This window comes from Leucopleurus acutus (assembly GCF_964270905.1).
Source record: "Leucopleurus acutus genome assembly, chromosome: 15".
Lineage (NCBI taxonomy): Eukaryota > Metazoa > Chordata > Mammalia > Artiodactyla > Delphinidae > Leucopleurus > Leucopleurus acutus.
This window is the reverse complement of record NC_139157.1, coordinates 28,403,879-28,430,974: the sequence shown is the minus strand read 5'-3', so window position 1 is coordinate 28,430,974 and position 27,096 is coordinate 28,403,879. Positions and strand designations below refer to the sequence as shown.

At 41.6% G+C, this 27,096-nt stretch overlaps 1 protein-coding gene across 1 annotated transcript; it reads left to right on the top strand.

Moving 5' to 3' along the window:
- Positions 1–18,088: 18,088 nt before the first annotated feature.
- Positions 18,089–18,976, top strand: LOC309972060 (spindlin-1-like; the record flags this gene model as incomplete). The annotated part of the gene is made up of 1 exon (XM_082855498.1): positions 18,089–18,976. The coding sequence occupies exon 1, from the start codon at positions 18,185–18,187 to the stop codon at positions 18,974–18,976; it is 792 nt and encodes a 263-aa protein (XP_082711624.1). The 5' UTR covers positions 18,089–18,184.
- Positions 18,977–27,096: the final 8,120 nt, after the last annotated feature.

Sequence of the window (27,096 nt, the reverse complement as noted above, 5' to 3'; positions counted from 1 at the left end):
CATGTGGTTTCTCTAATTACGTGATTCCTCAGGCTGGCTGGGATTTCTTTGGTCTAGATCAGTCCTTTTTATCAAAGGACCCAGTGATGATCTCTGGACATTCATTCCTTTAAGGTACCAAAGCTATCAATGCAATGAGATCACATTACACTCTGGCCAGTCTGCACAGAGGTAAGAGGTCTACTGTACATACTGTACCTACTTCTGTGGCTGGGAGTTGCCCTGTTTTATAACTTCTCTAGAACTGAGACTCAGAAACGCACTCTAAAAATTCAGGAACAGATTTGCAAATCACACACATGCTAAAACCACCTTCTGGAATTAAGGCAGCTTGCATTTCCAGTTTGACCTTTACCAATAGAACTCACGAATTAAAAGCAAATCCTAAGCCATTTGGACCTCTTTCCTAGCCCCAAGATTTTCATATGGTTTTGTTTCCCAATCCATTTGAGCCAAACGGGATAGATCAGCTTTCATTGTAGTCAGAACACTTTGCAGGAGCTGACAAAAAATTCTCATCATGAGGCAGATGAGAGGGTCCTCGTGATGTGGAAACAAGGTCAAGCAAACTTCCAAGTTAAACACATATTTCTCCTGTTTTGAACATCCCTTCTCGCTAAGTTTAAGAAACACGGTTTTTAATTTTCTAAGTATCCTCTCCCTGCCAATGCTCAAAACTGAATGTCTCCGTTTCTTTGCTTATGTTTGTAAACTTCTCACTATTGGAGCAGCCCAGGTGGGAGAAAACATTAATCACAGAGTAAGAAATTAGAGAGTCAGGGAAGAAAGTCACCCCAGGCCTGAAGGCAGTCCCTCAACAATATTTATAGATCACCCACTACATGACACCCTATTTGCCATTTGCAGGGAGGCTGCTGCCGCCCCTGCTGGAAAAACACAGCACAAAGGTTCTCCTTGAACCCCCAAAGGACTTGGCTTGCGGGTGGGTGTTATTGTTTGCACTGGAGCAGGTGGTGGAATTTTATGTAAACTGGTCTCTGCTTTTCAAAGAATCAGGGTGATCTTTTTTTTTTTTTTTGATGTGCACCATTTTTAAAGTCTTTATTGAATTTGTTACAATATTGCTTCTGTTTCTTTATGTTTCTGGTTGTTTTGGCCACGAGGCATGAGGGATCTTAGCTCCGCCACCAGGGATGGAACCTGCACCCCCTGCATTGGAAGGTGAAGTTTTTACCACTGGACCCCCAGGGAAGTCCCCTGTTTTTCACTGTGTATCAGATGATAACCGTCAACAGTCCCACATTAAAGGTCAATAGTGGAAAAGTGTGAAGCCCCCAAACCATCTTTCATTGTGGTGTTATGACTCTGCCATTCTCACTGCTTAGAAATTCCTTAATCAGTATTTTTCCCTCCTGGGAAATGTTACTTGCAAGTACTGGAGTACTTTCGAGAGGGGCAGGATTTATCATTGGAAACAAAGCTAAATACTTGCATGCATGTTTCTCTGCTGAGGTCACGGGTGCTGCCTTTCGTTTTTAAAGCAAAGAATGCATTGAAAGATGGACAGCCCAACAGATGTCGAATACAAAATGAGACGGGATAGGTCTATATAGAGCAGGGTTTCTCAACCTCAGAACTGTTGTCATTTGGGGTCAGACAATTCTTTGTTGAAAGGAATTCCGTGTGCATTGTAGTCTATTTAGCAGCATTGCTTTCTCTCCCCTAGATGCCAGTAGCACTCCCCCAACTGTAACAAACAGAAACGTCTCCTGACGTTGCCAAATAACCCCTGGGGGGCAAACACCCCTGGTTGACCACCACTGACTGATTTAGATGAAAAAAAAAAAAAAATTGGGAGTTTCCTTTGTTGTTTTATTTGGGTGTGGGAGGGGGGATGGTATGGTGATTAAGTCTGATAAAGGATCTGAAATGGATTTCTAGCAATCAAAGTAACATTCTAAAGTATACAAACAAAAGGATGGTGAGGTCTGTAGAGAACGCTAGGAGTTTTCTCTAGCCTCTGTTAACACATCGCAGTCTTGTTTGGCGAGCTCCTGAAGAAGCAATTGACTTACCTGCAAGAGTGAAATAAATTATACTTACTCTTTAGAAGATACAGTGTTTTCTAGACTAAATTATCAACTAAATAATAATAAAAACTAAATTCTAGACTAAATAGTCAAGCAGGTCCAATTTTTGCTTTTGATGTCCTAGAATATACTACTGATAGAAATGAGAAAAATTAAACCTAATTTCTTAGGTTTCTGCTAAGCCCACAAAGTTGATGGCTAGTCTGTGACTTTCTGAGTATCTATACTATGCATACAACTGTGTTTCATTTTGTGTATTATAAATACAATAGATAAGATTCTGTAAGCAAATATTTCAGCAAATCTCTCTCCTTCCCTTCCCTCCACCCCCAAAACACATGTACACACACATTCTGAGCTTTATTAATCTAGTTACGATTTTCTCTGTAACTATTCATTTTAACCTACAGTAGTAATTTTCTTTATTAAAAAACAATCAGCTTTCTTCCAACAATTTTTAGACAGAAACTGAGCTTGTGAAACAAGTCACCTCCCTTCCTCTCCCTCTGGAGCTATTCTTGAAGTGGAGTTTAAACCACTGACCTAGTGAAGAAAATTAAATTGTAAATTCTTAGTTATTATAGACAATGTGAGGTATAATGATATAGGTAAGGTTCATAAGCATTGTAAGGTTATGAACTAACTTTACATGTGGCAAATTCTCAATTAGCCTCAGGAAAAAATTAGTAGTTTCCAAAGACAGACATAAGTTAACATTATAAAGGAAGAACAATACTCTTAAGGTCTTAAACAAGCAAACAACACTGCAGTGAAAATTCTGTTTATTGTACAAAGCTCTTAGTCCGCATATTTAATTAGAATTCCTCATTAAATATCAGTTCTCTGCTGTGAGAAGCCGCCCCTCAATTCAAAACCTTCCAAGAACTACGCTGAATTCCTATCCTGCCAATCCACAAGCCACCAACCTGTTACTCGGTAGCTCCTCCAGCCTCAACACAGCCCCATGTCTTCAAACAACCAGGCCACCAAAGTGCTTTGCATGTTCCTGTTTAACAGGAAGTCCCACCTCCTGGTCTCCATCAAGTTAACTGCTTTGTTGTTTTGTTTTTTAATTTAGCTTCAAAATTTACCTGAAGTCTTTCCTAAGCATTTCTTTCTGGAAAGACCTCTGCCTACGTTTAAGACTCCTTGGAATCTCTGTGTTGAGCTCAATCATTGCCTGGCCTTTGAATTCTCCTGGAGTTGTTTCAATGAGTAGGTTAATCACAGGGTTACACCTAAACGACAAATTCTTCAAAGACAAGTCCCTATTTTTCTCGTTCCCTCTATTCCCTACCTTTTGTCCATAGGACATACAATAGCTTTCCAATAACATGTGCTAAAATGGAATTGCATATATAGTTTAAAAGAAAATGAACTATTAAGAACCCAGGTATAAACAGTCCAGTCATGGAAATAACAGCTCAGTCAGCTGACAGAATGTGGTTAATTTCATGCCTCAACTTGACTAAGCCACAGGGTGCCCAGATATTTGGCCAAACGTTATGCTGGGGATTTCTGGGAGGATGTTTTGTGATGAGATTAACATTTAAATCAGTATACTGAGTAAAGCTGATTGCCCTCCAGAGTGTGGGTGGGCCTCAGCCAATCAGGTGAAGGCCTGAATGGAACAAAAGTCATACCATTCTCCAAGTAAGAGAGAATTATCCTGTCTGACGGCTTTTAAACAGGGACATCAGCTCTGTAGATTTTCGACTTGCTAGCCTCCATAATGATGTGAGCCAATTCTTTCTAATCAATCAATCAATTTCCTATTGGTCTGTTTTTCTGAAGAACACTGAGTGATACACAGAGGAAGCTAGAGAACTGTTAATAACTATTACAGGGCTCTATCTGAGCGTGAAAGGTCTAACCCAGCTCCTGAGAAAGGAGCAACAGAAACAGAATGCGTGACTGGCCTCAGCTTCCTAGGTCAGCATAGGCTGCCAGCATTACAGGAAGAAAATGACACACAGGTCTAGGGTCACCCATTTAGCCATAGAGACAGAGACAGACTCAGGTTTTGTGGTACTTGAAATTTAGACCATTGTGCATGTTGGGGAGGAGGGAGGGAAGGATGCTTTTTAAGAAAAAGAACATGAAATTAGAAAATTTTCAGAAATATATAAATTCAGGTGAACATGTGAACATCTAATGGCCTTGGGAAGAGTCCATCTAAGCGATGGACCCTCAAGTTCACGCTTCACTCACTTCACAGTAAACCCACATCTGCACCGGAAAATTTAGCAGAATGATCCAGAATCATCCTCCATCTGAAGATTCTGGTTCAGGGCTTACCCAGCTTCAAAAGTGTTGAGGAAGAAAGAAAAACAGAAGGGAGGAAGAGGGCTGCTGTCAAATTTGACAACTAACTTTTGAAATTATTTCCAGATTTAAACAGGTGCCCTCCTAAAATAAAAACAAGTCACAAGTAAAAACGATACACGTAGTTTTACAAAGAAAAAAAATTCCCTCAGTAAATAAAATATGGTCAGTAGATACAAATGAAATGTCAGCTGCTTACAACCCTGGCACTGAGTCAATGTGCAGTCAAATGAATACTGAGGGTACTGAGGGTACACGGAGTGACAGCATCTCAAATCTGAGACAAGGGCACTAAAACTGGCTCACTTCAGAGTTGCTCAAAGCCAGCAGAGCCATTCATGCTGGCTGCGTGTGATAAATGCAAGCTTCGGGGGGTGGGGGTGGGGGTGGTAAAGAATGCTAGTTTTTTTGTTTGTTTTTAATTCTTGCAATGAAGAGAATGAGTTGGCTTTCTAGAAAGTCTTCAGGGCTAATAAATTTCATGTTTGTACAAATGAAAGACAGTTTTACACTGGGAGTTAATTTTGGTGAAAACTGACCATACCTCTTCAAGAAGCAGCGAGCCTCCACCCAAATTTCTTTCTAACTTAACACAGGTTACTTAACGGCGTGATGGGGAAATAGCTGTTTTGTTCTCTGCTACAGTCAGATAGATTATGTGATTATAGGCTCCATTTCTTCCTCTCAATCCTCAGAATCTTAATGTATGAATGAAAGATTCACGACTGCCAAAGCCAGTCATGGCTCTTGGCTTTATTCCTTACAAAGATGCGGTCCTCTGGGACAGATAGAAATGACAACCTGCCTAATTCCGAGGAATCTGGTTTCCCTGTCCTGGCTGCTGAGCCAGCATGGAACTGAAGACTACCGGGTCCTCGGCTCCTCTGCTCTCAACCAGCACAATCACAACTACCCAAAGAAGAGCAGGCAAGTCCTACCTTCTCCCCAGGGAAAGGCAATACCGTAGAGGAGTGATGTGTTTAGCTTTGTATAAATCTCACTGGGATCAACCTGAACTATGGAAGGCTGGCCATGCTTCTGTATTTAGTAAGCATTACCAGGAATACTTTCAACTTGTTCACTATCAGAGAGCCTAAGGAAAAGAACTAGTGTGCAGAGCTAGAGTCCCAGGAACAGGAAGGAAAGAGGGAAGATAGAAATGAAATTTATAGCAGTGATCACAAGGCCAATAGAAAAGGGTGCTGTATCTTCCATGAGAACCTCCCCTCACATCAGTGTCATTACAAATCACCTACTAAAATCAGTCCTTCCCCTGCCTCAGAATCGTGTGCATGGTGGACTTGTAAAGTGATGAACTTGCTCCATGCAGCCCCTAGATTTTGTATACCCACACACGCAGATTTTATACACACACACATACGTATATATATATATACACACATATATGCAAGCATACGCCATCGATTCTCATTATTCACGGAAGTTAGATTCTATGAAGTCATCACGAACACTGAATTAGCGAATACTGAAGCATTGCTCCTAAAGAGAAATACAGAGTATACAGGGTTGGGTTCCTACAAGCCTCAGGTCACATTTTCATTAACCAATCAATATATAACCTTGTTTTGTGTGTGCATCTATTTAAAGATGCCTGTAAACGGGCATCTTTATGTTAACTCATTAACACTGAACTCACAGCCAACAGCACTATAACTCACAACTGCACAAAGTTTATCTGATGCATGTATTTTCTCTGTAAGGCACATCAGCCTTCTTGCACTTTAAAACACTTAGGACTAAACACTTCAGCACTAAGCTTGGGGGCTGTTTTAAACAGTGAAATCACCAACAAAAAGCACAAAAACGTGAAAAACACAGCACTAAATACACCAAGCAAAAGACCCTTGTATGTAGCCTGGGAGCTGAAACTAGAAGGCAGGTTTAGGCTTGTTCACTCTCAATGTGCACGATGGGCAACTCAAATTCGTCACCATTCTGTCCATGTCCGTAAATGACAGTGAAAGCACTGGGAGTGTTGATTTGGGGGCTACAAATAAACTTTAGCGAGTGGGTGAGTTTGTAAATACAGAATCTGCAAATAACGAGGATTAAGTATATGTGTGTGTGTGTTTATAAAATCGGTGTCATTACTTTATAGTTAGATTATGATTCAAACAATATTTATAAATGCCTACTATTGGCTACACGTACACATATGCACACTACGGTAGATGCTTAAAGAGTGCAAAAAATATGGGTTTCCCTGGTGGTGCAGTGGTTGAGAGTCCGCCTGCTGATGCAGGGGACACGGGTTCGTGCCCCGGTCTGGGAAGATCCCACATGTCGCGGAGTGGCTGGGCCCGTGAGCCATGGCCACTGAGCCTGCGCGTCCGGAGCCTGTGCTCTGCGGCGGGAGAGGCCACAACAGTGAGAGGCCCGCGAACCCAAAAAAAAAAAAAAAAAAAGAGTGCAAAAATATAATTCACAATAGCTTCCCTCAAGGAATGCATAGATTGTTGGGAAGTCAGAGCATTTGTATATAAAATGATAACCAGTAAAGCCAGGAGAAAGCCAGTGTTTACTAGTGATGGAGACAGTACATGTTATATAAAAGTTATGCAGATTTTATTCCTGTTACAGATATTTCATGAATTATTTTCTACATAGACTTTGGAGGAAAAATAAAGAGTTTAGACCTGTACTGTCCAACTGTGGTAGACGTTAGCCACATGTGGCTATTTAAATTAAAATTTAATTAAATTAAAAATTCAGTCTCACTAGCCACATTTCAAGTGCTTGATAGTGACATGTGGCTAGTAGTTACTAAACTGGACAGTGTAGCTATAGAACACTTCCATCAATGCAGAAAGCGCCATTGGACAGTGCTGATTTAGATTGTTATATGTGTGGAAAACAACGAGGAAAAATCACAAAAGGCAAAAAACTTCCCATCTGGAATTATTAAAGCTATAGATTACATAGAATATTTTAGGTTTTACTCTTATACAACTTGAAAAGGAGAGTTTTAAACTTGTCATGTTTTATACACTGGCAATATTGTATGGGAACAGCCCCGAAACACTATGAACTTTCCACAAGGTCTTCAGGTAACAATGACATATCTATGGTAAATACATAGCAATCTCCTGACACTGTGTGCTCAATGAGTCAAAAATAAACATATTCTATTTTTCTATTTTCTATTTCTCCATCATTTGTGCTAGTAAATTCTCTCAGAGAGGCACTAAAAGTTCACATGTACTGATAAGCCCTGGAGAATGAAGCAGAAGACAGAAGTTTGATCACAATTCTATCACTTATCACGTCAACTTTAAAATACAAGGATCAAGAACTTGGGTTAGAGCTGTGCTTTCGTTCACTTCTATGGAGCTACCCAGAAACTTCCAAATGTCTTCCCACCCACTCTGGGTCTCCAGGAACCCTGGTAGCTTCTCCAACTTAGAATCCCTCTGCCACCAGCTCTATGGATGGCAGCCACTTTGTGAGGGCAGGGGGGCAGTTCCCCAGAAGGTCTGCAGTGCCCAGGATTTAACCAGAACAGACCTGCTCGATTTTCAGAACCCCAATAGAAAAGAGTATTCCATAGTATGCCAATTCCCACCCCACCTGTTCAATTCCAAACTCTCTTCTCATTCCCACCCCAGCTTAGGATGCATTTCTACTGTCTGAGGGGACAGGGCAAAAGAAACAACTCTGGAAAGTCAACACAACAGTCTACTTCAGATATCTTTCTATATCTTGCACTTGGACCTGCAGCATTTAAGATTAGAAGATTAAGAACTTGCTGTCTTTGTTCTCAAGTACAGTCCTGACAAATTCCCCAAGTCTCCCAGCCCAGCTGAGGTATGGTCGAAAGAAGAAGCAAGGAATATCCAGGTTGATTCTCAAGTTTATTATCCCACCACAGACACCAACCTATTCAAAACAGTCAGATCAGTGATCAGTCTTACTTGAACCAGTATATCAGGTCGTTCCAATACCTGAGCAATTTCCTACCCCATTATCATCAGTAGCTATAAAAGACATAAAGGAACTAACTTGGAACCAGGAATGCATATTTGATCAGATCAACATGACAAACGTACTTGTGACCAAGTGGTTTGACGTTGGATACTTCTTTTTATACTATACTTTTAAAAAAATTACTTAGTTTAGTCCTGAACTTCCAAGTTTACATTCAGAGATTGCTTAAGAAAGAAAGGGAAACGGAGATTGTATTCCCTGAAACTTGTGAGAAATGCTCCTGTCTCCCACCCCCTGCTTTAAAAAATAATCTTACACACCAAGGAGTTCATTTTTTTCATAAGCTCCATGATGCAAGAGATGTTGCCAGCCTCTGACAGGTTTAATTTTTACCAAGAAATAGCATAGATTACATGTGTGATTAAATTAAAGCATGTTAAGTTAGGGACTCAGGGGAACCTGCCTCAACCAGCACCAGGAATTCAACATACTGTCCTAGAAACAAATGTCCTTCAAAAGAAAGGACACATAAAAAAATTTAGGGAATTCCCTGGAGGTCCAATGGTTAGGACTCGGCTATCTCACAGCTGGGGCTCCGGGTTCTATCCCCGGTTGGGGAACTAAAATCCCATAAATTGCGGTGCAGCCAAAAGAAATATTTTTTTTAAACAAAAGTCTTTACCGTAAACTTTTCTGAATATGCAAATTTTTGTTATGAAAAATGCTTTTTAGCACAACTAGCAATTTTCCAGTAAGTGAACACAGTTGCACAGCTGCCTGCCCTCACCTAGAACATGAAGGGTGATTTTCATTAAAAAATATAAGATAGCAGATTGAGTAGGCCATTTAAAATATGATGATGCAATAGTTTTATTGGTTTCTGGTAAGAAATTCCGAGGATGAATTCCATCTCCAGGTATGATATTTTGCAGGAAACAATGGATTTCAGTTTAATCAGCAGTTCTGGTGATGAGACATTTTGATTCCTGATATCACTCATTTGTGAATTACAGATGGGCTGAGGTCACATTGGATGACAGTACCGTCAAAGGAGGAAAAGATGCTGTCTTACCAAAGTATGATTGTGTGTGTGCATGTGTGTATGCATGTGTACACTCATGCACACAGCAGTTGGCCTACAAGGACGTTTTCATCTGCTTCTTTTTCTCTTAGCCTCTGACTACACAGCATTGGGTTTACAATTTTCCAGGGACAGTCAGCCTCTGAGTCCGTGGGGACCACCGTGTGAGGAAGCAACGTGCTTGGGGCTCCTCTTTCACAGACTCCTGGGAACAGATATCGTCTCTATGCCTGTGTCACTGGAATCTATTATACCTGGCTTCCTTTAGAATAGGATCTTACTGTTTACTATGGATGATTTCCTTTAAAAGAATGTGTAAGGGCTTCCCTGGTGGAGCAGTGGTTGAGAGTCCGCCTGCCGATGCAGGGGACGCGGGTTCGAGCCCTGGTCTGGGAGGATCCCACATGCCGCGGAGCAACTAGGCCCGTGAGCCACGGCTGCTGAGCCTGCGCGTCTGGAGCCTGTGCTCCGCAACAAGAGAGGCCGCGACAGCGAGAGGCCCGCGCACCGCAATGAAGAGTGGCCCCCACTTGCCGCAACTAGAGAAAGCCCTCGCACAGAAACGAAGACCCAACACAGCCAAAATAAATAAATTAATTAATAAACTCCTACCCCCAACATCTTTAAAAAAAAAAAAAGAATGTGTAAAACATTACAGCAACAAGGCAGACATGATAGAGGACAATTATATCACTTATACAAGTCTCATATTTACCTAGTGTACATACCTAGTATATTTAACACATGGAACATAGCATTTTTCACTCTCCTCCTTTTTGGAGATAAAACTATCTTTAGTACAAATATGAAATGAAATAAATAATAATAATAGAAAGTAAATGCAGTTAATATTTTCTCTTATTGAATTTTATATATCAAGCCAATAAAATTAATAAGCGATTTTAATAAAGCTGAAACATCCACAAAAGTTAAAATTTAGTTGACTTCTAAATCATATCATTAATGTAATGCTTTCTCTCCTTCATTTTCTTCTTTTAGTTTTAAAATAACTAACAATTTTTAAAAGAATAAAATTCAATTTTAAAGATATTAGGCAAATTCAGAAAACTCTATCCTGCAGGAATTAAATTTGTACTAATCAAGCAAAAATATTACACCCTGTAGCTGGTGTTGCTTCACTGTTTCTAATTTAAACACAAATGAAAACAAAATGAGAAAGAGGAATTGAAATAACTCACTCTGTTCTTTCCTCTTTATAATCTCTATACTATCATTGTTTATATCAAATCTACCGCTTAAATGCAGGAGTATGTAGCGTGCTAGGAACTGGGGGCTTGAACTTTGTTGGAAGCCTGCTAAAACAACTCCAAACTGTTATGAACTTACCCTAGAAACAAGCATTTGTAGCTAAATTCACATGTGTTAGAGCCAACAAGATAGCTGGGAACTCTCCACACTGACTTCTTGGTAGAATACAATGTCTATTAAAGGACAAGTGACAATACATGCAAATTTGGAGCTAATATGTATATATTATTAAAACTTAGTAGTAACTATAAAAATTGGAACTTAAACCAAAAACGGATTTTTTCGAGATTCATCACTGACATCGTTTAGAATTACTAGCACATGGTGGTGATACAAAGCAGACTAACCTGCAGTCACTTCTCTATAGACAGTGCACTTCCGTACTGCTACACAGAGGGCTGGCTATTCCTAGAGCCCCACCCTCAGGACGCCACTGACGTCTAATAAAGGATCTAAAATAGCATGTAACTGCAGAAACTCAATTTGCATACACATATCAGAATAAATTCCCAATGTTCGATCCAGTCCTTCCCTGGATTTTTGATAGTTTCACTTAATGTTATAACATACAGGGGATCATGGCTGACACTTATTTCACTTCAAGAGGTTTGGTCTTAACATGAAATGTAATTCGTTTTCTATAATAACTTTTGGTACTCCTTTCATTCCAGAATTTTTCTGAACGCTTTTGGAACCTATTTATATTTTCATCATGGCCCATGTTAGGGGCTTATAAGCACTGTCGCTTTAATACTTGCTATTTTCTACCTCTATCTATTGCTCTCTTTAAAGCTGTTCTCTCAAGCTTTAAGGACCGTCTCCTGAGCTCTGGATTCCAAGATTTGGTTATATAACTTTGGTTACATTTCCAGTATATGTTCAGAGAACATCAAATGAAACCATGTTGGTTGTTCTATCATCTTCAGATAATTTTTCACCCTCCCACCTCACGTTGCTAATTAAACATAAAACTGATTAGAGAAAGGAGAAAAGTAAACCCACCAGCTATAACTGAAGCTTGATTTGCAATAACAAGCCAGCACATTCAATAGTTTAGAGACCGTGACAATGTACCAGGATCCTAGAATCAAGAGGCTGCCTTCGATTTATATTTGAAACCTGGAACGCTTGAATGGCATTTGTACCCTCCATTGAGAACACAGACACACCTGTGCTTCCAATTTCTGTTCACCTGCTAACTAATAAACACCCCCATTTTGACTCACAATGACTTTCGCAACAAACTACTTTAATGTAATGTTTTAACCTATTAAATTCCGGCTGTAATATAAATGTGTTCAGCCCAATCTGCCTATAGCTGGATATAAACAGGGAAGTGCTGGAGCTGGCTTCTACCAGCTTGCAAGAGCTGAAAGTTAGGGGGCATCTCCTCCCAATTTATGTTCAACGATGTCACACTGGTGGTTTGAAATTGGCCCTGGAGGAAACATTTACACAGAAAATGGCAAATGCCACAAATCCAGGCATCAGGGTTCCCCCCACCAATAGAGCTGGTTTTTAAATGTTTACCAGCACACTCCTAGGTATATATACATCTGTTATTACTTAACACAGGGAACTTCATCCCCATTGCTTCCTAGTCTGGCCTGGTGAAAACCACAAGAATGCACATACATGAATGACTAAAAAGGAACAAGAGTTTACTTCAAGGGGGACCTATTCCCCCTCAATAAAATGTGCAGAAGAAAAAAGGATACCAAAGCTTGCCAGCATAAACGATACTGCTTTAAATATCTAATATAAGAAAGCAAATGTCCTCTGATCCATGAGTCTGTATCAGTCAGGGTCTTAGCACTGGCATACTTAAAGGCTTAACTGAGAACAATGTAATGAAAAAACTATTTGCAGAGGGGTGGGCAGAGTTGAAGAAAGTAACAAGGAATTGTGAAGCACCCAGGGACTAGCAACTGAAGAGATGGGAGCCGTTACTAGGTCTGAAGGGAAAATGGGAGGAAATGCTCTTCCTGGAGCCAATCAACAGGAGCTCTAGCTACAGGCAGAGAAGCTTCCAGAACTATAACAAGGCATGCAGAGGCAGGGTGGATAAATACCCAGACCTCTCTCTCAGCTTCCCTCCCTCCCTGCTAGTGCCTCCCATTGGCCAGACCAACCAGAAAGCAGAGGGCAAGAGCTTAGGGGATATAGTTCATTGAGGTCAGCTCCCAAGGAACAATGTAGGGCAGAGGACGGAGCTGGGGAACAGAGGCATAGGTGAATAACCCACCCAGGCTTCTCGGCTCTCTTTTCCCTCATTCTGCATTCCTTCTGCTACCTCCGCGCAGCCCCAAGAACAAGTAGGGAACTGAATCACTTAGCTCTGCAGTCACATGTTTTGAAAAAAATTAAAAGATTGGTTTTTAATCCTATGAAAAGAAGGGCTTTGAGAGAGAAAGAAGGGATTTGGAGGAGGTTAGCCTGCTGCAGCTATAATTTCCAACAGAATTCAAATTGTAAAGCATTTTTCATATTTTACTTAGAAGAGCCTTAAAAGTGCAGAATAAAAGGATTGTGTAAATGTACTCCAGCATCAACTTTAACAGTGAAATGAAGCTAAGACATACCTTGCTTTTGACACAGAACAGCAGTGTCACTCCAGCAATTCTGCAGAGCCTGACGAATGGACAATTAAGCCAGACGACTGAACCGCTCAGCGTGAACGAGTTCAGGATAGTTTCTTGAGTTCGGCACTCCACAGCACTTATTGAACAGACACTCCAGCTTTCACCTTCTCCCTACAGGCCTGGGTATAAAGAAAACGCACTTTAAAGCCAGAAAAGTTCTTAAAATGTCCTAGCCCTAATAACACTCAGTAAAATTATAACAACAACCGATGGCGGCCCAAAGAATCTCTACATAGTAAGCAACACTTCCACTCATGCCTTTGGTCAGGGTATTTGTTAGGACCAATGTAACAAAATACTACACACTGTATGAGTTTAATAGGAATTTTTTTCCTGACAGTTCTGAAGGCTAGAAGTCTAAAATTAAGGTGTCAGCAGAGTTGGTCTCTTCTGAGGCCTCTTTCTGTGGCTTGTAAAAGGCTCTTCTCCCTGTGTCTTCACAAGGTCTTCCCTTTGTACCTGTCTGGGTCCTAATCCCCCTCTTATAAAGACACCAGTCATACTGGATTAGGGCCCACCCTAATGAACAAATTTTAACTTAACTACCTCTTTAAAGACCCTATCTCCAATACAGTCACATTCTGAGAGGGTCAGGACTTCAACATATGAATTTGGGAGGGGCAGGGACACAATTCAGCTCACAACAGTGAATATTTATTTCTTTTCCCTGGTATCACCCACGCCATAATTTCCTCAAGGAAGGACATTTTGCTCTAGTCTTCTTTTACTCAAAATGCACTCAAAATGCATCATTCCTCAGTTCCTTTCTTTCAGTCCATACTTTGTACTTTCAAGTAGCCCTTCACAGAAGTTGTTTGCCAACCCCTGCCTTAGAGAATCTAGGTCATCTTGCACCTTCCACTTTCCATCCTTATCTCAGATGCTCTCCCAACACTGACTATGCTTTTGGCCACAGAAACTGTTCTTCACACAAGCTGGGCACATTTGCAACCCTAGGGCCTTTGAACTTGCTGTTTCCTCTGCTTGGAATGCTCTGGCTCAGCTCTTCATTGACTGGCTTCTTTTTCTTTAGGACTCAGCAAAAATGTCATTTCTATCAAGAGACTTTCCCTGAAGATGCTATAAAGTAACTGCCCAGACCACCTTCCATGTTCTATTTGAAATTAAATAATTTACCTCCATTTATACCAAGGCATTAAAGAAAGTTTTAAGTTGTTGAAAAAGAATATATTGTCTCTTGGGACTTCCCTGGTGGTATAGTGGTTAAGAATCCACCTGCCAATGCAGGGAACACGGGTTTGATCCCTGATCTGGGAAGATCCCACGTGCCACGGATCAACTAAGCCCGTGCACCACAACTACTGAGTCTGTGCTCTAGAGCCTGTGAGTCACAACTACTGAGCCCACGTGCCACAACTACTGAAGCCCATGTGCCTAGAGCCCGTGCTCCACAACAAGAGAAGCCACTGCAATGAGAAGCCCGCATGCTGCAACGCGTGCTGCAACGAAGAGTAGCCCCCACTCGCCACAACTAGAGAAAGCCTGCGCACATCAACAAAGACCCAGTACAGCCAAAATAAATAAATTAATTTTAAAAAAAGACGTAATGGAAAACTACCAAAGAATCAGCCAATAAAATTTAAAAAAAAGAATATATTGCCTCTAATTTTGAAGCAAAAAACTTAAGCAAAATTAGAGTCACTACATTTTAATAGTTTATTTTCTAAAAGTGATATGTGTCTATTGAGGTGATTTTGGAAACTACAGAAGAGTATAAAGAGGTAAATAAAAAGCACTCCAAAACACTATCACCTTCAGCTTATTACTTTTAATATTTGATGTATATATCCTTCTTAGATTTTTCTATATAGCTTTGTTATTTAAACTGAAGCAACAAAACTAGTCCAAGATTAGATTGGTCTAACTCTAAAATATGCATGTTTGTTTGGTGCTATAATACATATTAGAGAATATCAATTTATTAATTCCTGAATTAAGATACTATTTGTATTGTAAGTAAGGGATCATAGCTGCATACATATGTAGTACCTAATCTTAATTCTGTATTATGAAATGTAAATGTTAATGCTTCTACTACACGCTTGGGGAAGTAAAGGAAAAGAAAGGTGGAAGGGAGGGGAAAAAAGAATAAAGAGAGAAGAGGGAGGGAGGAGTTATTTTTCCTGAGTTTAATTATACCTTTACAGAAAATTGCATACCCATCTCATTTTCTGTGTATTCTCTTTAAAGTTTCATAGAAATTAGCCTTTGAGTAAACACTTTGGAAACAATCGCACACAAATTGCAAAGTGTCCTTGAGCTGGCCTTTTCATAGACCTTCAGTTTTGTTTCTCACCAGCACCAGCTGTGTCACCATTCCCTTCTGCTTGGTGTGGCAAGTGTCAAACACACCTGAAAATTATTTAACAGTCCTTCCATTGGGAGGTGTGGTCCACAGCTTGTGACTGTTTCAACCAACAGAGTATGACAGAAGTGGTGGTATACGATTTCTGAGGCAAGGCCAGAAAAGGCCATGAAGCTCCTAGCTGACAACCAGCCTCAACAGCCAGTCATGTGAGTGAGACATCTTAGACATTCACCGCCCCACAACTAGCTATTATGGGTTGAACTGTGTCCCCCCAAAAGGAATGTCAAGTCCTAACCTTCAGAACTTGTGAATGTGACCTTATTTGGAAAGACGGTCTTTGCAGACATAGCCAAGTTCAAACGAAGTCATACTGGACTAGAGTGGTCCCTATCCTAATGACTCGTGTCTTACTAGAAGAGGTAAATTTGGACACAGTGACACACACAAGGGGAAGATGATCCTGTGAAGAGACAGGGAGAAGGCCATGTGACAATGATGGCAGAGACTGAGCGGATCCATCTATAAGGCAAAGATTGCTGGCAACCACCAGAAGCTAGGAAGAAGTAAGGAATGATCCAGCCCTAGAGTCTTGCATGGCTCTGCTGATACCTTGATTTTGGACCACTAGCCTCCACATCTGTGAGAAATACATCTCTGTTGTTTTAAAGCACCCAGTTTGTGATACTTTGTTACCGCAGCCCTAGAAAACTAATGCACTAGCCCTCAGATGACTGCAGCCCAGCCCACACATGAGACTCCAAGTGAGAAATGCCCAACCATGACTCTCTCTATTTCCTGACCCTCCCAGTTGTGAGCAAAATGAGATGGTTGTTTTAAGACTTTAAGTTTGGAGGTAATTTGCTACATAGCAATGATAACTGGAACACTTGGATCACTCCCATTCACGCTTCAAGTTTCAATTCAGCCATCACATCTAGGAAGCCTTCTCTGACCTCCTCATACCTGCCTTGCACGCCCTCCTCCGAAATCCCACAGCACCTCGATTTACCCCCCTTTTCACTCTGCATTGTCCATGAAACCCATATGTCAGCTGTCCCCCAAAGCCAGCCTTTCCTTTTGCCACACCCCCAGCAACTCTTCACATTCACCCAAAACATGAACTCACCCTCTTCACCTCAAAGTTTTACTAAACGTTTTGTAGAGGAGATAGAAGAGAAAAATTATAAAGTGCACACACACGGCAGATAACTGAAATACTCACCATTAGACATTATTTTGTTTGTTTGTTTAGTCTTAAGTCTTCCAGGAGTTCTTTACTGCAGAAGTTCTCAGAACCCTTCAGATATCAATGATGCTCCGTAAGGAAAAGAAAGTATTGAGGGCTGGTTTCCCAAACTTATGAAGTCACTGAACTCTTTTCATGGAGTAGCTTGAAAGGCATGGCATGTTCCTAAACGTGATTCAACTATAAATACTCATGGTTATTATAAATTCCTTCCAAGTAATATGTTATTCTTTCTTCAAAGTTATGGACTCTGAAAATGGAGCAGGACCCTGGGCATCTTACTGTGGCTTCTTTATCATCGTTAAGAAGTCTCAGAACGAGTTTCTGGAAGGACCTTTGAAGATTCTTATCACTCTGACTCATGTTTAATGTGCTTCATATCACGAGTATTACAGAACAGCTAAAAAACTCCCACTTCTCCGGTGCCCAAAGAGAGAGTCATTTGGGGCACACCAAGTACTCAATTTTCCTGCTTTTTTTTTTTTTTGAGGCATAATACTAGTAGACTATCAAGAAGTTTATGGCTTCTACATACAGGGCACAGAGAAGGTCGAATCGAGCCAGAAGGAAGTGTTGACGGTACAGCAAACATCTTTAAGTACAGTTCTCTGACCTCCCAAATGACCTTAAGTGTCTGCTAAAAAGTTTTGTTTGCAAATGTCTGTCGAGGACAAAGCAAGTGACATCATTTTGATCCCGGCACCAGTGGTGGCTGTGTCGAGGGCAGAGGAAAGCTCCCCCGCATCGACCGCTTCTGTTTCCTGTTTCTCAGTGTTTGGGCTCCGCGTGTGCTCATTTGTCTCATGATCCTCCTCTGTACAGTTTTCCTTAATCGTAAGAGCTTGCAATGCAAGAACTGGGCATATTTGACCTCTTATAGGGTGAAGAGAAAACCAACCTTTTAATAAATGAAATTTTTGCGACGATGATAAAGACTTCGGCGTCCAGTCAGCAGAGGCCGACGTAGTCAGGAGACGCAGCGCGCGTCGCCGGGGGCGGGGCGGCCGCCGCGAAGCCCAGAGTGGGCGGGGCCCAGAGTGGGCGGGGCAGCGCCCTCCTGCCGGTTAGCTCGGGCGGGAGCGCGCCGCTGGATTGCGGGGTCCCGTGGCACAGCGGACGTTGGCCTTCGTGGCCTTACTGCAAAGTCATGATTTAAAATTTTTGCTGAACTTGTAAAAGAGACACTTGGATGATGGATTAATAAGAACATTGAAATTCCGTGAAAAGTTTCAAATTGGTGAATCTTGAACGTTCATCCCGGTCCAGCAGCTCTGCTGGTCACGTAAGTACAGAGGAATGAAGACTCCGTTCGGGAAGACAGCTGGCCAGCGGTCCAGAGCTGATGCAGGCCATGCTGGTGTATCTGCAAGCAAGATGAAGAAAAGGACGTCCCACAAAAAACATCGGAGCAGTGTAGGGCCCAGCACACCTGTTTCCCAGCCCCCGCGGAGCATCCTAGGCCGCAGGATTCGGCATGAGTGGAAAGAGGGGAACAAGCCTGTCACCCAGTGGAAAGGAACCGTTCTGGACCAGGTGCCTGTAAATCCTTCTTTGTATCTTATAAAATACGATGGATTTGACTGTGTTTATGGACTAGAACTTAATAAAGATGAAAGAATTTGTGCACTTGAAATCCTCCCTGATAGAGCTGCAACATCCCAAATCAATGATGCACACCTAGCCGACACAATGATTGGCAAAACAGTGAAGCACATGTTTGAGACCCAGGATGGCTCTAAAGAGGAGTGGAGGGGAATGGTCCTAGCACGCGCCCCCATCATGAACACATGGTTTTACATCACCTATGAGAACAATCCTGTCTTGTACATGCACCAGCTCTTAGATGATTATAAAGAAGGTGACCTTCACATTATTCCTGATTCAATTGATTCATCTCCAGCAGAAAGGAAACCAGGAGAGGTCCTAGAGAGCCTGGTAGGCAAACAAGTGGAATATGCCAGAAAAGATGGCTCTAAAAGGACTGGCATGGTCATCCGTCAAGTGGAGACCAAACCGTCGTCTGTCTATTTCATCAAATTTGATGATGATTTCCATATTTACGTCTATGATTTGGTGAACACATTCTAGATGTCATCACGAACTTGGCCAAATTTATGGAAATATATTAAATATGCAGTTCGTAGATGTAAAGATTTGATTGCTTTCCATTTTAATGAGAGCTTAAATGTCCCTACGAACCCACAGTTTGCCAGCAGAACTGGTTTTGTTCTGAAGAGTATAGGTATATGTGAACACAAAACATTTTGTGTAAGGAACTCCTTCCTCTTAAAAGGAGTCTGTCTGTTTGGAGGGGAGTTACAGGCAAGTTTGGCAAAAAAAAAAAAGTTAAGCTAGTATCAGAGTCATTTAAAACTAATAGATTTTATCAATTTTCCCCTTCACTCTTAACATTCTCTTATTCTGCTGCCACAATGCAAGCATAGTTTGATATTTTTGTTTATGCCTTTCTGGATATATATATATATATATATAAACACATACATCTATCTATATCTGTGTGTATACATGTATTATATATATGCACACACAGATCTGTACACACACACACACACACACACACATACACACACACACTTCATTGGCAGTCCTTTATTTGTGGATTGGGACAGGGGTTAAATAATTTTCTGCAGTTCAGCATGAGTGCTGACCCAAGTCAATCATATTTGGTATATTACTGCTGTTTGTCGAAAATTAAATTTGGGCACAGAAAGCACATCGGGACATTCAGCTTGTTTTGAAAGTCAGAAGTGCAAAGCACGTTTTCAGTCGGAAAGTCCAAACAAGAATCATTCATGAACCGTTAATGACCCATGTTAGAATTTTACCAAACAGTTAGAAATCTGGGCAAAAAGTTGACTTTGATTCTAAGCTTTGTAAAATTTTTGTTTACAATTTTTATCATAAATACTTTTTTTTTTTTTTTTTTTGTCAAAGCCCAGGTACTTGGTCCACATAGTGTAATGCAGGTGTGTTTTGGGCAGTACTTTTGGTCCATTATTTGTACACACCAGTAATTTGGATTTTAGTACACGATTTAAAAGGCAACAGTATATCAGTGGTTTGTGTGTATGTAGTAAGTTCCTGGGAGAACATAAATTTTAGAAATGTAAGTTTAAGAATGGCTTTGTTGCTTTCTAACAAGTCCTCTGGGACACTTTTTATTTTTATTCCGATTTTACTGATAGTATGATTATGGTCAGAAGGCTTTTTCTCCCTGGCTTTTCCCCACAAAGAATGTCTGGACAAATAACAGCTGAAATCCCCTGACACCTTTTGTGGTGCTGCATCTTCTTGCGGTCAGTGTGCTGTTGACGTGGATTCGTTCCACTGAGTGGACCCTGCCACGTCAGGGTCAGTCACCTGCGTTGGCTTGTGAATGTGATTGATAGCAGCCCCCAGCCACAGACTCCTTTTGTGGTTTATCCCTGCACGGTTGTTTTAACCAAAAAGAACTGCAAAAGTGGTTGGTGTAGCAGCGAAATGGCCAGCTGTCACTTTGTTTTGGATGAGCCCCTGTGTTTTGAAAGCTAGGAGAAAGACGGTACGTGGAACCAGTCTCTTGTGGAGACTGGAAATCTGACCTGAAATTTGGGTGGAAGGTTAAATGCCTACGCTGTCAATCAAACACCAGAGGTCCCCGCAACCTCCATCGTGCCTGTACTTAACACGTTAGAGATTCTGTAGTTACAAGGCCTGGCTGTGAGTGGTTTGTGTGATGCCCATTTCCACCTTCAGGAAGGCTGTGCCTTGAGCTGTTGGCTGGTAACCCCTCGCACCCCATAAATACAGCCCTCCGTTTTCTGCAGTGTGCCCAGAGCCTCCGGAGGTTCAACCAGGGCTGAGCTTCTCCAGGAAGGGAGTACCCAGGTCTGAGACGCTCCTCCCCGGCTTGAACAAGGTCATGCTGCATATCTGTCACCTGTTTTCCTGGTTGCTCTTGTAAGGGTCCCTGCATGTGAATCTCAAGGCTGAGCCTGGCTCCCCAAGCCCAAGCAGACACGTGTGTGTCCTGCGTGCACTAGGAAAACACCGTACAGTGACTTCGGGATGAAAAATAAAGTTCTCTGGAAGTATCCAGAAGGTTGGGTCAGTTGGAACATTTCTAGCATCACTTAATGACTTGCACTGTGGTTTTTCTGCAAGTACCTTTGGCAACTTGAATACCACATGACCTGCCAGTCTCTAGACAAATGTGCCATGTGATCATTATCATCATTATTTTAATCTTTGTTCCATTTATTGCCTTTAGGGTAAAGGAAGGGGAAGGGGGGTCATTGTTTTTCCATTTTATCCCATCCTTTATTCTTTCAGTGGATTAAACCACACTTCCTGACACGGTGACTAACTCTGCTTCCCATCTGAGTATTTGAGGCTTCGTTTAGGCTCGTGTTTCAGATCTCTGTGCATGGCTTGCCTTTTCCTGGTATCTGAATGTTGGTTCCTTGTTCTACGAATCCAACGTGAATTTCCAACGTTATCATCGTGAGACTTAACATGACATGAATCTGTATAAAATGTATTGGCTTTTCTCACTGACCTGCTATAGTATTATTGTGTCGTGTGTATGCATGCCTGTGTGTGATGTCTGGTGCCCAAAAATCTTCAAAGGAAAACCTTAAAAGCAGACCGTCGTTTCTTGCGTGTTATTCTAGTAGAACGTTCAATGTAACTAACTAAAGTTGCATGTTAAAGATACTTAGGTTTTTTTGTGTTTTTGTTTTTCTTTGTTTTCAGTTTTCTGTATATTTGCCTACTGTGCTTTTCTGGTGGTTGTAGGATAAAAATGCACTGATGAAGCAAGTACAGTGCCAACAGAAGGTGGTTTCCCAGTTGTATATATCATGCAATATTTGAAGGGACTGCAAAGTCTGAAAACAATCACAGTTGCTTCTAAACCAGATTTCATTTCTATTACTGTTTTACATGCCAAACCCCGAAGAGCCTTGAGCTTGGATCTCTGAATGCTGTGGACCCATTAGAAGACTGCTTTGATTGTCACAAATTGTAGCACCTGAAAACATTCTTAAGCTGCTTGTCCTTTAAAAAAAAATTAAAGTTCTCCAAAGACAGGAACAATTATTATAACAGAAAATTATTGTGGCCAATATGCCTGTGGTGTTTTGGAAATACTGCATTTTTTGTGTTTTCCATCATGAGTGCAGTTTGAACGAATGTGTATGGTTCAAGAGGTCTTTGTGTTTGCATTTTAAAATTAGGCAAAATAACCTCACCTTTCAAGCTTGAATTTGTTTTTTTTGGTTTTTTTCTTTAACATCTTTATTGGAGTATAATTGCTTTACAATGGTGTGTTAGTTTCTGCTTTATAACAAAGTGAATCAGTTATACATATACATATGTCTTCATATCTCTTCCCTCTTGTGTCTCCCTCCCTCCCACCCTCCCTATCACTCCCCTCTAGGTGGTCACAAAGCACCGAGCTGATCTCCCGGTGCTATGCGGCTGCTTCCCACTAGCTATCTATTTTACATTTGGTAGTGTATATATGTCCATGCCACCCTCTCCGTTTGTCCCAGTTTACCCTTCCCCCTCCCCGTATCCTCAAGTCCATTCTCTGGTAGGTCTGTGTCTTTATTCCCGTCTTGCCCCTAGGTTCTTCATGACCATTTTTTTTCTTTTTTTTAGATTCCATATATATGTGTTAGCATATGGTATTTGCTTTTCTCTTTTCGGCTTACTTCACTCTGTATGACAGACTCTAGGTCCATCCATTACAATTACATCCATTACTCTAGGTCCATCTCATTACAAATAACTGAGTTTCGTTTCTTTTTATGGCTGAGTAATATTCCATTGTATATATGTGCCACATCTTCTTTATCCCTTCATCTGTTGATGGACACTTGGGTTGCTTCCATGTCCTGGCTATTGTAAATAGAGCTGCAATGACCATTTTGGTACATGACTCTTTTTGAATTATGGTTTTCTCAGGGTATACGCCCAGTAGTGGGATTGTTGGGTCACATGGTAGTTCTAGTTTTAGTTTTTTAAGGAACCTCCATACTATTCTTCATAGTGGCTGTATCAATTTACATTCCCACCAACAGTGCAAGAGGGTTCCCTTTTCTCCACACCCTTTCCAACATTTATTGTTTGTAGATTTTTTGCTGATGGCCATTCTGACCGGTGTGAGATGATATCTCACTATAGTTTTGATTTGCATTTCTCTAATGATTAATGATGTTGAGCATTCTTTCATGTGTTTGTTGGCAATCTGTATATATTCTTTGGAGAAATGTCTATTTAGGTCTTCTGCCCATTTTTGGATTGCGTCGTTTGTTTTTTTGATATTGAGCTGCATGAGCTGCTTGTAAATTTTGAAGATTAATCCCTTGTCAGTTGCTTCATTTGCAAATAGTTTCTCCCATTCTGAGGGTTGTCTTTTTGTCTTCTTTATGGTTTCCTTTGCTGTGCAAAAGCTTTTAAGTTTCATTAGGTCCCACTTGTTTGTTTGTTTGTTTTGCGGTACACGGGCCTCTCACTGTTGTGGCCTCTCCCATTGCGGAGCACAGGCTCTGGACGCACAGGCTCAGCGGCCATGGCTCATGGGCCCAGCTGCTCCGTGGCATGTGGGATCTTCCCGGACCGGGGCACGAACCTGTGTCCCCTGCATTGGCAGGCGGACTCTCAACCATTGTGCCACCAGGGAAGCCCTGTTTCTTGTTTCTTGAGGTAGGATTGTATTGCTATAAACTTCCCTCTTAGAACTGCTTTTGCTGTATTCCATAGGTTTTGGGTTGTCGTGTTTTCATTGTCATTTGTTTCTAGGTATTTTTTTATTTCCTTTTTGATTTCTTCAGTGATCTCTTGCTTACTAAGTTGAATTCATTTTTAACTTTAGACAATGTGTAGATGGTTCCCTGTTCTCTGCATTTAGAAGTATAAACAATATAAATCTGTTAATTCTGTAAGTAATTTTTATAATTATGGTGTAATGCTATCCTTAAGACATTTAAAACCCTACATGTGCCAAAAAAAAAAAAAAAAAAAAAAAAACTTGTAACATGTTCTGTATTCCTTGGTAACAGTGAGGTCACCTGAGGCTTGCCTGTCTTTAGGCTCAAAGTCCTTCATCCCCTAAACTGAAAATATACCACCCTCATCCCTCAACACGCTCAGTTTTCTCATACATACACACTTTTGTGTAACTGTGGTTCCTCCTATGACTCACCCCCTAGTACACTTCATTCTACTTACCGGGTTTCTAAGATAAAACTAGAAGTCACTCTTGATTCTTTCCTCTCTCTGTCCATCAGCCTTGGGCAGCTACCACTTGCTGCAGTCTATCTTTCTACCAGCCCTGAACACCATCCCCTCCCCTGCCACCTACTGCAGCTCTCTTCCCACACTCAGCCCTCTGCATGTCATCACCAGACCCCTTGCCTCTCTCTTCTCTAAAGGCACAGACACACCTTCCCATGGTCTTTGTGTCTCAGTCCCTGACAACATAGCGCCTGGCAAATCATGTTTGCCAAATGAATGCTTTCTTTTATACAACCTCTTCATGCATTTGCAAGAACATATGGCTGCCCAGGTGGTATGACTGGAAGGCATCGAAATGGAATACAGGAGTGATTCAAACCCACCTCCCTCATGACATTATATAATGCCAGAAATCTCCACTGGCAGAATAGATTTAACTCCTGAGATAAGCATTTTGGTTCCAGGAGGCCTGTATTAAAAATCAAATATGGGACTTCCCTGGTGGTGCAGTGGTTAAGAATCCTCCTGCCAATGTAGGGGACATGGGTTTGAGCCCTGGTCCAGGAAGATCCCACATGCCACGGAGCAACTAAGCCTGTGAGCCACAACTACTGAGCCTGCGAGCCACAACTACTGAAGCCTGCGCACCTAGAGCCCACACTCTACAACATGAGAAGCCACCACAATGAGAAGCCTACGCAGCACAATGAAGAGTAGCCCCCACTCACCACAACTAGAGAAAAGCCCGCACGCAGCAACGAAGACCCAACGCAGCCAAAAATGAATAAATAAATAAATGTATTTTTTAAAAAAATCAAATATGTCCCGCAAATCAAAACTACAATGAAAGGGGTTTCCCTTCCCTGGTGGCGCAGTGGTGGAGAGTCCGCCTGCTGATGCAGGGGACACGGCTTCGTGCCCCGGTCCGGGAAGATCCCACATGCTGCGGAGCGGCTGGGCACGTGAGCCATGGCTGCTGAGCCTGCGGGTCCGGAGCCTGTGCTCCGCAACGGGAGAGGCCACAGCAGTGGGAGGCCCGCGTACCACCAAAAAAAAAAAAACAAAACCTACAATGAGCTATCACCTCACACCGGACAGAATGGCCATCATCAAAAAGTCTACAAACGAGGCTTCCCTGGTGGCACAGTGGTTGAGAGTCCGCCTGCCGATGCAGGGGATGCGGGTTTGTGCCCCGGTCCGGGAGGATCCCACGTGCTGCGGAGCGGCTGGGCCCGTGAGCCATGGCCGCTGGGCCTGCGCATCCGGAACCTGTGCTCCGCAACAGGAGAGGCCACAGCAGTGAGAGGCCCGCATAACACACACACACACACACACACACACACAAAAGTCTACAAACAGTAAAAGCTGGAGAAGGTGTGGAGAAAAGGGAACCCTCTTGCATTGTTGGTGGGAATGTAAATGGGTGCAGCCACTATGCAGAACAGTATGCAGTTTCCTTAAAAACCTAAAAATAGGGACTTCCCTGGTGGTCCAGTGGTTAAGACTCTGCGTTTCCATTTCAGGGGGCACGGGTTGGATCCCTGGTCGGGGAACTAAGATCCCTGCATGCCATGTAGTGGGGAATCCAGCAATCCCACTCCTGGGCATATATCTGGAGAAAACTATAATTTGAAAAGATACATGCACCCCAATGTTCATAGCAGCACTATTTACAGTAGCCAAGACATGGATGCAACCTAAATGGCCATCAACAGATGAATGGATAAAGAAGATGTGGTATATATACACAATGGACTATTACTCAGTCATAAAAAAGAATGAAATAATGCCATTTGCAACAACATGGATGGACCTAGAGATTATCATATTAAGTAAAGTAAGTCAGACAGAGAAAGACAAATATCATATGATATTGCTTTTATGTGGAATCTTAAAAAATGATACAAATGAACTTATTTATAAAACAGAAATAGACTCAAAGAAATAGAAAACAAACTTATGGTTACCATAGGGGAAACAAGGAGGAGGGATAAATTAGGAGTTTGATATTAAAATATCCACACTACTATATACGGAGTAGACAACCAACAAGGACCTACTATAAAGCACGGGAAGCTATATTCAATTCTCTTGTAATAACCTATAATGGAAAAGAATCTAAAAAAGTATACATAACTGAATCACTTTGCTGTACACATGAAACTAACACAACATTGTAAATCACCTGTATTTCAATAAAATTTTTTTTAAAATCACATGTCCTCTAAGATAAGAATTATCACTTCAGATTAATTTATTTAGTCAACTATCAAGGTTAAGAATGGGACATAGGATAGATGACTTTTGGTGGCTGACTAGGTCAAGTGAGAACCATGGCATAACACATGAAATCCATATGGAGGGACTGGGTCTAAAGGAAAATCACAGAAAGAAAACTCAGCATTTAGGCTTTGCCTCTAGAGTGAGATAAATCACAAGAAAGAAAAACCAGTACTTTGAGTCAGAAATAGGAGAGGCCTTACTTCCTGTCTTGGGCCACAGCTTCTATGCTCTGCTTCCACTTAGAGCGATAATTCTCATTCTAGACATGTATCTGATAAAACCATGTGTTTGGATTTCCTGAAATTTCTCTGGCTCTGAATATGGACTTGTTCCCAAAAACTTCCACCCCCCATCTGCCCTCATGAATGGGCAGTTCCCATGAGGCTGGCAGAGGGGACATGGGGCGCTGCCTGATGCCTGCCCACAGCTGCCAGATGTGACACAAGTGGCAGGTGGAGATTCATCCTCACAGAGATGTACACACCACTGAATTCACCTTTTAATTTATTGCCTGTGGCAAAATAGAATGAAATAAGAGCTAATAAAATAACCCAGTTGGCCAGAAATTGTTCTCCATCTTATTTCTTCCAAGTGCTCTAAACCAAGGTGAATCACCCCAGCATCTACCAGATGTCAGAGGTGGTGAGCTATGCTGTAAGTCTCTGGGCTCCCTCCCACCCGCC